General features: G+C 42.0%; 1 protein-coding gene across 1 annotated transcript in view; it reads right to left on the bottom strand.

Annotated features, from left to right (window-relative positions):
• The window catches only part of PLEKHG7 (pleckstrin homology and RhoGEF domain containing G7), a 64,416-nt gene that overhangs the window by 8,062 nt on the left and 41,443 nt on the right, over window positions 1–14,911 (bottom strand). Inside the window, 2 exon segments of the mRNA XM_049626707.1 lie at window positions 5,682–5,760; window positions 14,473–14,570. Of these exon segments, the coding sequence (XP_049482664.1) occupies window positions 5,682–5,760; window positions 14,473–14,570 (177 nt within the window).

Here is a 14,911-nt window from a genome sequence, read left to right as displayed (position 1 = left end):
TGTGTATGGTGTAAGAAAGTGGTCCAGGTTCATTCTTCTGCATGTCGCTGTCCAGTTTTCCCAGCACTACTTGCTGAAGAGACTGTCTTTATTCCATTGGATATTCTTTCCTGCTTTGCCAAAGATTAGTTGGCCATACGTTTGTGGGTCTGTTTCTGGGTTCTCTGTTCTGTTCCATTGATCTGAGTGTCTGTTCTTGTGCCAGTACCATACTGTCTTGATGATTACAGCTTTGTAGTATAGCTTGAAGTCTGGGATTGTGATGCCTCCTGCTTTGGTTTTCTTTTTCGAGATTGCTTTGGCTATTCGGGGTATTTTCCGGTTCCATAAAAATTTTAGGATTATTTGTGCTAGCTCTCTGAAGAATGCTGGTGTTATTTTGATAGGGATTGCATTCAATATGCAGATTGCTTTGGGTAGTATCAATATTGTAACAATATTTGTTCTTCCTATCCAGGAGCATGGAATCTTTTTTCCATTTTTTGTGTGTGTCTTCTTCAATTTCTTTCATAAGTTTTCTATAGTTTTCAGTGTATAGAGTTTTCACCTCTTTGGTTAGACTTATTCCTAGGTATTTTATGGTTTTTGGTGCAACTGTAAATGGGATCGATTCCTTGATTTCTCTTTCCGTTGCTTCATTGTTGGTGTACAGGAATGCAACCGATTTCTGTGCATCGATTTTATATCCTGCAACTTTGCTGAATTCATGAACCAATTCTAGCAGTTTTTTGGTGGAATCTTTTGGGTTTTCCATATAAAGTATCATGCCATCTGCGCAGAAGAAAGTATGACCTCCTCCTGGCCGATTTGGATGCCTTTTATTTCTTTGTGTTATCTGATTGCAGAGGCTAAGACTTCCAACACTATGTTGAATAGTAGTGGCAAGAGTGGACATCTCTGTCTTGTTCCTGACCTTAGGGGGAAAGCTCTCAGTATTTCCCCATTAAATGATATTAGCATTGGGTCGTTCATATATGGCTTTTATGATCTCGAAGTATGCTCCTTCTCTCCCTACTTTCTTGGGGGTTTTTATCAAGAAAGGATACTGTATTTTGTCAAATGCTTTCTCTGCATCTATTGAGAGGATCATATGGTTCTTGTCCTTTCTTTCACTGATGTGATGAATCACATTAATTGTTTTGTGGATATTGAACCCGCCCTGCATCCCAGGTATAAATCCCACTTGGTCATGGTGAATAATTTTTTTAATGTATTGTTGGATCTCGTTGGCTAATATCTCGTTGAGCATTTTTGCATCCATGTTCATCAGGGAAATTGGTCTATAGTTCTCCTTTTTAGTGGGGTGTCTGTCTGGTTTTGGAATCAAGGTAATGCTGGCTTCATGGAAAGAGTTTGGAAGTTTTCCTCTTCCTCTTCTGGGACCCCTAGGATTCTGATGTTATTCCTTTTTAATGAGTCACTGATTTCTCTAATTCTTAAATCATTCTCTTTTGCCTTAATCTCCCTCTTTTTTTCTGCTTCACTGTTCTCTATAAACTTGTCCTCTATATCGCTGATTCTCTGTTCTGCCTCATCCATCCTTGCCACCGCTGCATCCATCCATGATTGCAGCTCAGTTATAGCATTTTTAATTTCATTATGGCTATTTTTTACTCTTTTATCTCTGCAGAAAGGGATTCTAGTCTATTTTCGACTCCAGCTAGTATTCTTATTATTGTGATTCTAAATTCTGGTTCAGACATCTTGTTTGTATCTGTGTTTGTTAAATCCCTGGCTGCCATTTCTTCATGCTCTTTCTTTTGGGGTGAATTCCTTCGTTTTGTCATTTTGAAGGGAGTAAAGGAATTAATGAGGTAGAAAAATTAAAATAAAAAAATTAAACACACACACACACACAAATCGAATAAATGATGCTAGATCCTAGGTGTGTTTTGGTCTGGGTGTTGAAAGTGCTTTGACAGATTAGAGAAAAAAAATTGGGGGGGGGGGAGAAAAAAAAGAAATCATTTGAGAATTTGAAAAAATGAATACACTGAAGTAGACTAAAATGAGATGATGGAGGTAAAATAGAATTTGAAAAAATATACACAGAAGTAAAGAATGTAGTAGAAAAAAATTAAAGAAAAATATTTTTATTAAAAATTAAAAATAAAAATGAATTTTTTCTTTTTCTATATTCAAGAAAAAGAAAAGAAATGAGAAAGAGAAAAAAGAAAAAAAGGAAAAAAGCAAATCGTTTGAAAATTTGAAAAAGTGAATACACTGTAGTAGACTAAAATAAAATGATGGAAGTAAAATAGAATTTGAAAGAATTTACATAAAAGCAAAAATATAGTAAAAAAAGTAAAGGAAAATATTTTTAATAGAAATTGAAGGTAAAAATGAAGTTTTTCTCTTTCTGCATTCAAGAAAAAAAAAGAAATGAGAAAAAGAAAAAAGAAAAAGAAACAAGAAAAGGAAAAAAAAGGAGATCGTTTGAAAATTTGAAAAGGTGAATACACTGAAGTAGACTAAAATAAAATAATGGAAGTAAAATAGAATTTGAAAAATTTTACACAAAAGTAAAAAATATAGTAATAAAAATTAAAGAAAAATATTTTTAGTAAAAATTGAAAATAAAAATGAATTTTTTCTCTTTCTGTATTCAAGAAAAATAAGTTTAAGAGAAGAAAAAAGAAAATTGAATAGATGGACCTATTAACAAACTGAAGTAGGACTGAAATTACTTCGTTTTCCCCTAGAAGTCAGTGTTTCATAGTCAGTGTTTTATAGTGTTTTATAGTTTAAAGTCCGTGCTTTATAGTTGATAAACTAAGCCGGCAGTGAGACTTGTGTCCTTGAAGATCAAAGTTGGCCCGGTTGGGTGGGGCTCAGTGTAACGGCGCCGCTTTCCACTAGATGGCGCTGCTAGCCTACTGGGGTGGATTGTTGCGGCGCTCATAGGTGCGTATGCGCTTGCGCGGGGGCGGTGAAAAATGGCGCCACTCAGTTACCCAGTCTGTTCTTCAGGATCAGCAATCGCGGACCCGTCCTCTGTCTTCAGCTTTCATCCACTCCCCGCTTTTTCACTCTCTGTGACCAGGCCCCAGGCAGTACCTCTCTCCCGAATTTTGTCTCAGATGCGGCTGTTTTCCCCGGCCCCTTACTTCTGAAGGACTGCGGCTTTGACCCGTTCCACCCCTCTGCGGGAGGGTCTCACTGAGCAATGGCTGAATGAGCAATGGCTGAATGTCAGCTGCACCCAGGAACGCTTGCTGGACCCTGCTGCTGCCAGTGCCCCAGGACTACGGCCAGGTGCCAGCCCGCCTCAGAAAAAGTTCGCGAGATAGTGTTGCAGCAGCGCGTCAGGGATTATAGAAAATCACAACACACATCGGGCAGCAGGCTTCACCCTTAAGGACCTTGTTCCAGCACCAGCCAATGTGGCCGTTTTCTGGGGTCTGCTGGGACCAGGTGGCTTCAATAGTCTCTACCAAATGTCCTTCCAGCAGTGGAACTGCTTTTCCCTGTGTGGCCCGAGAACCTCCCGGACCCCACTCTGTTCCTGGGGATTTGCCCTTCCCACCAGAGCGCCTCCAGGTATGGAGCTGTGGAGTTGCAGCCTTTGCGCTCCCCTTGTTTACAGTCTTAATGGAATTTAAACCCTCTCCTTCCTCCTTTCTCCCTTTTTAGTTTAGTCCCTGCGGCTGTTTCCAATTTTCTACTTTCTCTCCAGCTGCTTTTGGGGAGGGGTGCTTTTCCCGTATTTTCCACCCCCCCTCCCCCGCCCCACCCAGTTTCCGTCCTCTCTCCACTCGCAAAAGTACCTCCCTTCCTGCACCTTCTCACTCCCCAAGTTCACTTCTCCGCGCCGCATACCTGCTGAATTCTGTGGTTCAGGTTGTACAGATTGTTGTGTTAATCCTCCAATCAATTTTCTAGGTGTGTAGGATGGTTTAGTGTTGGTCTGGCTGTATTTCATGGACGTGAGACACACAAAAGCCTTCCATCAATACACAGTGATTTAAAGCCGTAAAGTACATAGTGTTCCAGGTCCCCAAGTTTAATTGTCTGTATAAATAATGGGTGAGGTCCATGACTGGGAAACATTTAAATTTCCATCACATGAGTGGGAAGATTTTCAGTTCCAGTCTCTCTAGTACTATGTTAGATGAATCAGAAAGGGGAGCCCCATTTTGGCCAACTCCATCCATCCGTGGAATCTAACACTGATAAATAGATTCCATGCCTATTATTTGTAAATAATTGAATTATTTAAGATGCTGAATATAAGATGCTGAGTTTTTTAAAAAGAATGTCAAAGATCGTGATTTGCACGACATATATTGTGCATCAAATAGCAAAGAGGAAAAAATAGAGAGAGGAATTTAAAACATGCCATTCTTTGTTTTGGAATCCGGTTGCGAAGCATGAAACCAGCATATTAGCTTGTGGTTAATACGAGCTGCCATTCGTTCACTTGCTCTCATTTCTGCCACTATTTGAAGTGAAAGCAAGCTGTGTTCGCGTCAAGGTTTGTGAAGGGGATAGAGATTTTTTAGGGCTTGACTTATTCAGATAGGATGGTCTGGGTAGCTTAAAATAGGAGGCCATCTGACCTTCCAAACTGTGACTCTTCATATTTGGTGGCACCGTTCCCTTCCCAAACACCGATCAGCTATTCATAGATTGATTAATGGGTATCTATTTTATTGCTTAAAGAGCCTTAAATTATTTAGCGCAGCTTACCACCATGCTGCCTAGAAGCTTAGGTTATTAAAAGATGTGAACTATCTAGTTCGCGATCTTATATCTGTGCAAAGCTAGTCATTTGGTAAAGAGGCAGAATGAAACAACAGTGGACATCTCCGAGGACCTAAGACAGACCATAGCTCCTCCTCCCCACTCTAAGGGCAGGTGTCTGAGAGCCTTTGAGGAGGCCCCCCTCCCACTACCACTTGGAGCACGCTGGGAAGGGGGAGATCAGAAAGCCTTTAGCAGACCCCGAGGCCGTGGCTTAACCTGCGGTAACAACAACCATCGTGGTAACCATCAACACTTAAGTGATGGGAAAAATCCCTGTTCTCAGAAGAGATTTTGTGGCATTAGCCACACACACATTTTTGTCTGTGACGCCAGCTGCCCATGAATTGGCTTCTGCAGCTCTTATATACAAGTAGGCACTGAGAGCTCGGGACTCTCTCCCACCCCCGGCTCCCAAATCGTCATTTCTCAGAACCCCCCGTGAGCTTTCAAATCAGAATGAGGGATGGAGATCACCTCAGCACAGGACAGCAGCTGCTTTTGCTGTGGCGGACAACCTGGGGAGGCACTGATGCGCACTGCTATCCCGGCAATGCCACCGTGGTGGACAAAGGCCACCATGGATGAAAGTGGTTTGTTTTCGTTTGTTTCATTTGCTTAGGCAGGTGAGGCCAAAAGTCCAGGCTTCTGGGACTTACCTCACTAGTACACAGACGAAGTCGTTCTAAAAATGTGTGCATTCTTTGACGTCTTTAAGAAATGTAATTTGCTTTTGGTATTGTTTTTCAGTTCAGACCTGTAAGACTAAAAAAAGCCTCCATTTTTTAGAGGATGCCCCCATTTCATCATGCCTCCATTTTTTAGAGGATGAAATCCAATCTTATGTATAACAATCTTCTATATTTTTTAACACAACTGATTTAGAAATATTTCTAAGCTTATTTAGCAGACTTATTTAGAAATAGCAGCATTTTACCTTTTTGTTGCAATTAGTTTTCACAACTAAGAGGAAATCATCAAAGAGAAACATATAAATACCTAGGAATCTTGTGCTTTCTGAGGAGAAAAAGGTGTAATTGGGACTGGAGATAGTAAGCAGAAGGTGGTGTTTTTTGAATCAAAGAATCCCTTAGAAAGCAAGACAGGGCAGTGTCAGGGCACAGGAGGCTCGCAGCTTGGGAAACTCCAATCATGTGGATCAGAAAATTGCATTACTGTTAAACCGATTTCCCCCTAAAGCAGAGACTTGATGTGAGCCCATGCTTCCGCCTTTAAAGACATTGTATTTGTGATGTATTTCATGTGGATCCAAGGTAACTCAGTTGGTATTTGCAATGGATTCAGCTAAGCCTAGGACACATCTATCCACTAATGGAGTTTGCAATGTTTTTGCCTCTCGACCCATCTGGGTGGTCATTGGCCAAGGTATACTTGACCAGGAAAAAAGGCATTTTATTATTGCTGTGAGCTGAATTGTGTCCCCCGCCCACTCCCCAAATCATATGTTGTAGCCCTAACCTCCAATGTGGATTTACGAGGAGTAAGTAAAATGAAGTGAGGGTGTAAGGGTGGAGCCCTGGTCCATTAGGATTAGTGCTGTCACAAGAGGATGTACAAGCCAGCCGATTCTCTCTGCCACGTGTGGGCACTGAGAGTGAGGCCATCTGCAAGCTGAGAAGAGAGCCCTCATCAGTCACTGAATTGGCTGGGAACTTGATCAAGCACTCCCAGCCTCCAGAAGTGGGAGAAATAAATTGCTGTCCTTACAGTGGCCCCGTCTGTGGTATTTTGTTATGACAGCGCTAGCTGATTAAGACAGTCAGTAAAGCGATTTGCCTCTTGAGTTTTCCAGTGTGTCCATCCATGTTTAAACGTTCGTCATGTAGCTTTATATTTATAAACTTTTCTGGTATCACTTTTCATAGTTACTTAAAGCAAATGCCTTTTATATTTTTCCCTAAGAAAGGGATAGTAGTAGAAGAGAAATCAAATAGAATGGGGAGGGGCGCCTGGGTAGCTCAGTCGGTTAAGCGTCTGACTCTTGGTTTCCGCTCAGGTCATGATCTCACGGTTCATGAGTTCGAGCCTCGCGTTGGGCCCTGCGCTGACAGCTTGCAGTCTGCTTGGGATTCTGTCTCTCTCCCTCTGCCCCACCCCCACTCTGTCTCTCTCAAACTAAACAAATAAACTTAAAAAAATAATAAAATGAGGAATTGCGCCTCCCTATTCTACTCTATCCCTTAGAAATTAGAAAAATAAATGGTTAAATATAAATGATTTCAGAGGAAAAAGCAGTCCATTCAGAGGCAGATGTAACATATGTTTAAAATAAATATAAGAAAAATAAGTAAATTAATTAAAAAGCTAATTAATATTAGTCTAGGAGTTCTTTCTCAGGTGCTGTAAGACGAGGAAACTATGTGGCTTAAGGTTAAGTTGGTAGATAAAATATTTAGAATTCAATTCTATTTTCTCCTCTCTTTTAAGTTTAGAGGAAAGATTCTATATTTGCATATCAGATATTTTATTCAATCTGGAATTGTCCTTGAATATATTTTTTAAATGTTTATTTATTTTGAGACAGACAGAGAGCATGAGTGAGGGCAGTGCAGAGAGAGAGAGAGAGAGAGAGGGAGAGAGAGAATCCCAAGCAGGCTCCCCACTCAGCACAGAGCCCAACGTGGGGCTCAGTCTCACTAATGATGAGATCATGACCTAAGCTGAAATCAAGAGTCAGATGCTTAACCAACTGAGCCACGCAGGTGCCCCATCCTTGAATTTTTTAAAAAAAAATTTGGGGCGCCTGGGTGGCTCAGTTGGTTAAGCGTTTGACTTCGGCTCAGGTCACGATCTCGCAGTTTGCGGGTTCAAGCCCTGCATTGGGCTCTGTGCTGACAGCTCAGAGCCTGCTTCAGATTCTGTGTCTCCCTCTCTTTCTGCCGCTCTCCCGTCATGCTCTGTCTCTCTCTCAAAAATAAATAAACATTAAAAAGAAATTAAAAAAAATTTTTTTAACATTTATTCATTTTTGGGAGACAGGGAGCATGAATGGGGGAGGGGCAGAGAGAGAGGGTGATACGGAATCTGAAGCAGGCTCTAGGCTTCGAGCTGTCAGCACAGAGCCAGGTGTGGGGCCCGAACCCATGAACCATGAGATCACGACCCAAGCTGAAGTTGCACGCTTAACAAACTGAGCCACCCAGGCACCCCTGTCCTTGAATATTTTTTACAAATTGTATTTCATCACTACGAAACTTACTTTTTGCAAATCAGGTTGTGGCAAAGACTGCTTGCTGATTGTCCCTCAAAAACTTTTCATCCCTCCTTTGTAGTAGCAGCAGCATTTCTGAGTTTTAGTGGGTACATGCCCATTTCCAATAAATACTACATCTCCAAGCTCCCCTGTAGTTAAATATGACCAAGCGACTAAATCTGACCAATGAATATGAACAAAAGTGTACAGCTTCTGGGCCATGTCCTTAAACAGCAAGGCTCTGATCTCCTGTCCCCCTTTCCACTTCCCCCCGGCTAGAATGGAGACATGCCGGTGACTCGTCTTGGACCACACAGAAAAAGCAATTTCCCAGGGATGGCAGAGCCAGCATCCCATCCAGGTTTCCACGACAAACACCTTGCTCCCACATGACGTGTGAATGCACATCTTCACGTGGCTCTTCACCGAGAGATGGTCATGGGCATGTCCTCCAGGTTCCACCTGACTTCTCATGATGCCCAAACCCGAGCCTCAAAACTGACTCTCTGACCCACTCTCTCCGCCAGTCTCAGTGTTGCTCAACCAGTCTTTCAGCACATAGGTTAGGCCCCCCGGGGACGTCTTCGACTCGTTCCCTCTTCACCCACTTTGTCCATCAAAAGGTCCTCCTGCTTTTGCCTTTGAAACATCTCTCCCATTTATCTTTTTCTATTTGTGTCCCTTTCTAACATTTTAGGATAGGTCAGTGCCCCTTACAGTGTTGGGAATTTGGTAGATAGAGGGCAGGGGTCCATAAAAATCTCTGATAATTCCAGGTGGAGGCCGATTTTGGAGGGAGAGTCATGTTTGAGCACAGAGCTGTGTTTTGCTTCATTACTTTGATTTGGTTTTGTCACAATGCAAAATTATTTTTAAAGTGGTGATAACATCAAAGAAAATGAAAATTGTCATCTTTTCGAAAGGAAGCAGGAGGGGCGTGGCCTGCAGGTCAAGAACAGTTGAGAAGCCCAGGCCCGGCTCTTTTCACCCCACCCTGCTTCACTGAGGAATTTGCAGCAGGTCTCTGTGCTCTGGTACCCTCCTGTAGCTCCGTGCCGTTTTGTGCTTTGCTTCTGATAACTCTTTCTTCAACAGCCCTTGAAACCTATCATGCTCCTGTCCAAGAGCTCAATGACTTCTTGTTGCCAGCAGTTTTCTGGCTGGGTCCCTCTGCTTGGTTTCCAAGGTAGTTGCTGTGATTCTGGAAGCCTGCTATGCTGAGGTGGCCTGGTGCAGGTCTGATCTCTGCCATTTAATCAGCCAGGTGGCCTTGAGGACAATTCTAGAACCTCCCTAAGCCTCAGATTCCTTACCTATAACATGGGATTAAGTGTAACTTCTCTGCATAACTCACTGGAAGGAGAAAATGCATGAAACAGCCCCTTGAGGTCAATTGCTGGGCATGTCTATCTTTCCTGAACGGCAGTTGCCAGGTGGGCATTGTGTCCTGAACTGCCATCTAGCGCTCTCCCTAAATTAGAGGAGATTCTCAACGAGGTGTATTCAATAAGGAATTAGCGCCCAGCTCCGCCCCCTGGATCACATGACCATAAATAGGCAACCCCACTTCCGGCAGGGCTTCACACACAGCAGGTGACTAATCAAGAGTCTATGCACTCAGGGCTGACTTCGATGCATCCCAAAGCGTTTGGATTGTTGTATTTTCATTTTCGTTTGTTTCCATGTATATTTTAATTTCTTCTCTAATTGCCTGGTTGACCCACTCATTCGTTAGTAGGGTGTTCTTTAACCTCCATGCTTTTGGAGGTTTTCCAGACTTTTTCCTGTGGTTGATTTCAAGCTTCATAGCATTGTGGTCTGAAAGTATGCATGGTATAATTTCAATTCTTGTAAACTTATGAAGGGCTGTTTTGTGACCCAGTATATGATCTATCTTGGAGAATGTTCCATGTGCACTCGAGAAGAAAGTATATTCTGTTGCTTTGGGATGCAGAGTTCTAAATATATCTGTCAAGTCCATCTGATCCAATGTATCATTCAGGGCCCTTGTTTCTTTATTGACTGTGTGTCTAGATGATCTATCCATTTCTGTAAGTGGGGTGTTAAAGTCCCCTGCAATGACCACATTCTTATCAATAAGGTTGCTTATGTTTATGAGTAATTGTTTTATATATCTGGGGGCTCGGGTATTTGGCGCATAGACATTTATAATAGTTAGCTCTTCCTGGTGGATAGACCCTGTGATTATTATATAATGCCCTTCTTCATCTCTTGTTACAGCCTTTAATTTAAAGTCTAGTTTGTCTGATATAAGTATGGCTACTCCAGCTTTCTTTTGGCTTCCAGGAGCATGATAAATAGTTCTCCATCCCCTCACTCTCAATCTAAAAGTGTCCTCAGATCTAAAATGAGTCTCTTGTAGACAGCAAATAGATGGGTCTTGTTTTTTTATCCATTCTGATACCCTATGTCTTTAGTTGGCGCATTTAATCCATTTACATTCAGTGTTATTATAGAAAGATATGGGTTTAGAGTCATTGTGATGTCTGTATGTTTTATGCTTGTAGTGATGTCTCTGGTACTTTGTCTCACAGGATCCCCCTTAGGATCTCTTGTAGGGCTGGTTTCGTGGTGACAAATTCCTTCAGTTTTTGTTTGTTTGGGAAGACCTTTATCTCTCCTTCTATTCTAAATGACAGACTTGCTGGATAAAGGATTCTCGGCTGCATATTTTTTCTGTTTAGCACACTGTAGATATCGTGCCAAGCCTTTCTGGCCTGCCAAGTTTCAAAGGAGAGATCAGTCACGAGTCTTATAGGTCTCCCTTTATAAGTGAGGGCACGTTTATCCCTTGCTGCTTTCAGAATTTTCTCTTTATCCTTGTATTTTGCCAGTTTCACTATGATATGTCGTGCAGAAGATCGATTCAAGTTACGTCTGAAGGGAGTTCTCTGTGCCTCTTGGATTTCAATGCCTTTTTCCTTCCCCAGTTCAGGGAAGTTCTCAGCTATAATTTGTTCAAGTACCCCTTCAGCACCTTTCCCTCTCTCTTCCTCCTCTGGGATACCAATTATGCGTATATTATTTTTTTTTAGTGTATCACTTAGTTCTCTAATTTTCCCCTCATACTCCTGGATTTTTTTATCTCTCTTTCTTTCAGCTTCCTCTTTCTCCATAACTTTATCTTCTAGTTCACCTATTCTCTCCTCTGCCTCTTCAAGCCGAGCCATCGTGGATTCCATTTTGTTTTGCATTTCGTTTAAAGCGTTTTTCAACTCCTCGTGACCGCTGCTGTTTAACATAGTGCTGGAAGTTCTAGCATCAGCAATCAGACAACAAAAGGAAATCAAAGGCATCCAAATTGGCAAAGACGAAGTCAAGCTTTCGCTTTTTGCAGATGACATGATATTATACGTGGAAAATCCGATAGACTCCACCAAAAGTCTGCTAGAACTGATACATGAATTCAGCAAAGTTGCAGGATACAAAATCAATGTGCAGAAATCAGTTGCATTCTTATACACTAACAATGAAGCAACAGAAAGACAAATGAAGAAACTGATCCCATTCACAATTGCACCAAGAAGCATAAAATACCTAGGAATAAATCTAACCAAAGATGTAAAAGATCTGTATGCTGAAAACTATAGAAAGCTTATGCAGGTAATTGAAGAAGATATAAAGAAATGGAAAGACATTCCCTGCTCATGGATTGGAAGAATAAATATTGTCAAAATGTCAATACTACCCAAAGCTATCTACACATTCAATGCAATCCCAATCAAAATTGCACCAGCATTCTTCTCGAAACTAGAACAAGCAATCCTAAAATTCATATGGAACCACAAAAGGCCCCGAATAGCCAAAGTAATTTTGAAGAAGAAGACCAAAGCAGGAGGCATCACAATCCCAGACTTTAGCCTCTACTACAAAGCTGTCATCATCAAGTCAGCATGGTATTGGCATAAAAACAGACACATAGACCAATGGAATAGAATAGAAACCCCAGAACTAGACCCACAAACGTATGGCCAACTCATCTTTGACAAAGCAGGAAAGAACATCCAATGGAAAAAAGACAGTCTCTTTAACAAATGGTGCTGGGAGAACTGGACAGCAACATGCAGAAGGTTGAAACTAGACCACTTTCTCACACCATTCACAAAAATAAACTCAAAATGGATAAAGGACCTGAATGTGAGACAGGAAACCATCAAAACCTTAGAGGAGAAAGCAGGAAAAGACCTCTCTGACCTCAGCCGTAGCAATCTCTTACTCGGCACATCCCCAAAGGCAAGGGAATTAAAAGCAAAAGTGAATTACTGGGACCTTATGAAGATAAAAAGCTTCTGCACAGCAAAGGAAACAACCAACAAAACTAAAAGGCAACCAACGGAATGGGAAAAGATATTTGCAAATGACACATCGGACAAAGGGCTAGTATCCAAAATCTATAAAGAGCTCATCAAACTCCACACCCGAAAAACAAATAACCCAGTGAAGAAATGGGCAGAAAACATGAATAGACACTTCTCTAAAGAAGACATCCGGATGGCCAACAGGCACATGAAAAGATGTTCAACGTCGCTCCTTATCAGGGAAATACAAATCAAAACCACACTCAGATATCACCTCACGCCAGTCAGAGTGGCCAAAATGAAGAAATCAGGAGACTATAGATGCTGGAGAGGATGTGGAGAAACAGGAACCCTCTTGCACTGTTGGTGGGAATGCAAATTGGTGCAGCCGCTCTGGAAAGCAGTGTGGAGGTTCCTCAGAAAATTAAAAATAGACCTACCCTATGACCCAGCAATAGCACTGCTAGGAATTTATCCAAGGGATACAGGAGTACTGATGCATAGGGGCACCTGTACCCCAATGTTTATAGCGGCACTCTCAACAATAGCCAAATTATGGAAAGAGCCTAAATGTCCATCAACTGATGAATGGATAAAGAAATTGTGGTTTATATACACAATGGAATACTACGTGGCAATGAGAAAAAATGAAATATGGCCTTTTGTAGCAACATGGATGGAACTGGAGAGTGTGATGCTAAGTGAAATAAGCCATACAGAGAAAGACAGATACCATATGGTTTCACTCTTATGTGGATCCTGAGAAACATAACAGGAACCCATGGGGGAGGGGAAGGAAAAAAAAAAAAAAAGTGGGTAGGGGGGGGGGAGGGCAAAGGATAAAGTGGACTTAAAAACTGAGAACAAATTGAGGGTTGATGGGGGGTGGGAGGGAGGGCAGGGTGGGTGATGGGTATTGAGGAGGGCACCTTTTGGGATGAGCACTGGGTGTTGTATGGAAACCAATTTGACAGTAAATTTCATATATTAAAAAAATAAATAAATAAATTAAAAAAAAAAAGAGTCTATGCAGACATGAATAAATGAGTGAATGCAAATCTTATTTCAGTCTGGCAGCCCTTTCTGATCATGATAGTATTTACTGAGCACCGGCTGGGCGCCAGCCATTCTTTCGAGTGCCTATCCATCAGCTCATTGAATCCTCACAACAAAGAGAGGAAACTGAAGTGTGGCAGGATTGCTGTAGGGGCCCGAGGTCACACAGGCACAACAGGCTGAGCCAGGAAGTGAGCCTGGCAGTCAGCCTCGGGGCTCGCCCTCTGGACCTCAAACCATGTTGCTAGAGTCTCCACCTGCCAGGTGGCTTCTGCCTCCAAGACTTTCTTCCTGCTATGCTTCTCATCTGGGATGTAATCCCTCCTGTCCTTCCAGGGACCTCTATCCTTTCTATACCCCCAAACCCACCTCCAGGCCCATGGACCACCCCAGGACGCCAGCTTCACAGACTCTTAGCTTTTCTGAACTTACGCTGCAGGTCTGCTCATTATGGCAGAGCTTCTCAGCCAGAGGGAAAGGATTATACAGAACAATTACTTTATATTCTCCAATGGTATCTACCTAGCACAGCATGTATTACATAATAGGGTCCCAATTGACAGGGTGGCCGCCCCAGTCACTGGGGGAGTAAAATGATGATGATAACAGGTGGTGTCGAGTGTTTACTGTATTTCAGACCATGAGCGAAGCTCTTCATGTATATTACTTCATTTTAACAACAGCCTTATGGTCATAGCATTTCATAGGGAGAAAATGGAGGGCCTGGAGCTAGTTATGCTGTGAAGTCTTTGATCAAGCCAGAGTCTGCATGAGTCCCTAGGATGCTCTGATCCACATTTTCCATTGGCTTTGGCCATACAGAGCAAATGCGATTCCTCCCACACTTCAATTAGTAATGATTGGACAAGTTACAAGATAGCATAGATGTTGAATCAAAAAAAATTTTGTTTGAATGTTTATTTTTGAGAGAGAGAGACAGAGCACAAGTGGGAGAGGGGCAGAGAGAGAAAGAGATACAGAATCTGAAGCAGTCTCCAGGCTCCAAGCTGTCAGCACAGAGCCTGACATGGGGCTCCAACCCACAAACCGTGAGATCATGACCCAAGTTGAATGCTTAACTGACTGAGCCACCCAGGTGACCCCAAAGATGTTGAATTTTTAAAGGAAGCAGCTATTTGCCTGCAAGAGTTAATTTTCCTTCATAGAAAAGTTGTCTGGTGGTTGGTGACAAGATGTTTTCTGCCATGTGTTCTTTAAAAATATGTTTCAGGAAAAACAAGGAGAGAAAATCACAGAGATATTGTTAGTGATTAAAAGAGAACACATTCCAGGAACCGGGGCAGCACATTTTACCTAGAAGGTTTGCAACATTAGGAAATGCTGGAAGGTGGACCTGAGAATGGGAAAGAATGGAAAACTGCTCAGAAGGGCCACCCCAAGAATGTCTGATGATGTCAGCCTCCCACATACAATGCCATGTGGATGAAGGCTTTACTTCTGGTTCATAAAATTAGATTTATTATTCAAGTGGACAGCTGGGGACTTTGTAAGACTAGTTTAACAATTTCCATCTACGTACCAAACTTCTGGGGAAGGACGTAAGTCGTAATTGAACATT

This window comes from Panthera uncia, chromosome B4, assembly GCF_023721935.1.
Source record: "Panthera uncia isolate 11264 chromosome B4, Puncia_PCG_1.0, whole genome shotgun sequence".
NCBI classification, from domain to species: Eukaryota; Metazoa; Chordata; class Mammalia; order Carnivora; family Felidae; genus Panthera; species Panthera uncia.
This window is presented reverse-complemented; position numbering and strand designations above follow the sequence as displayed.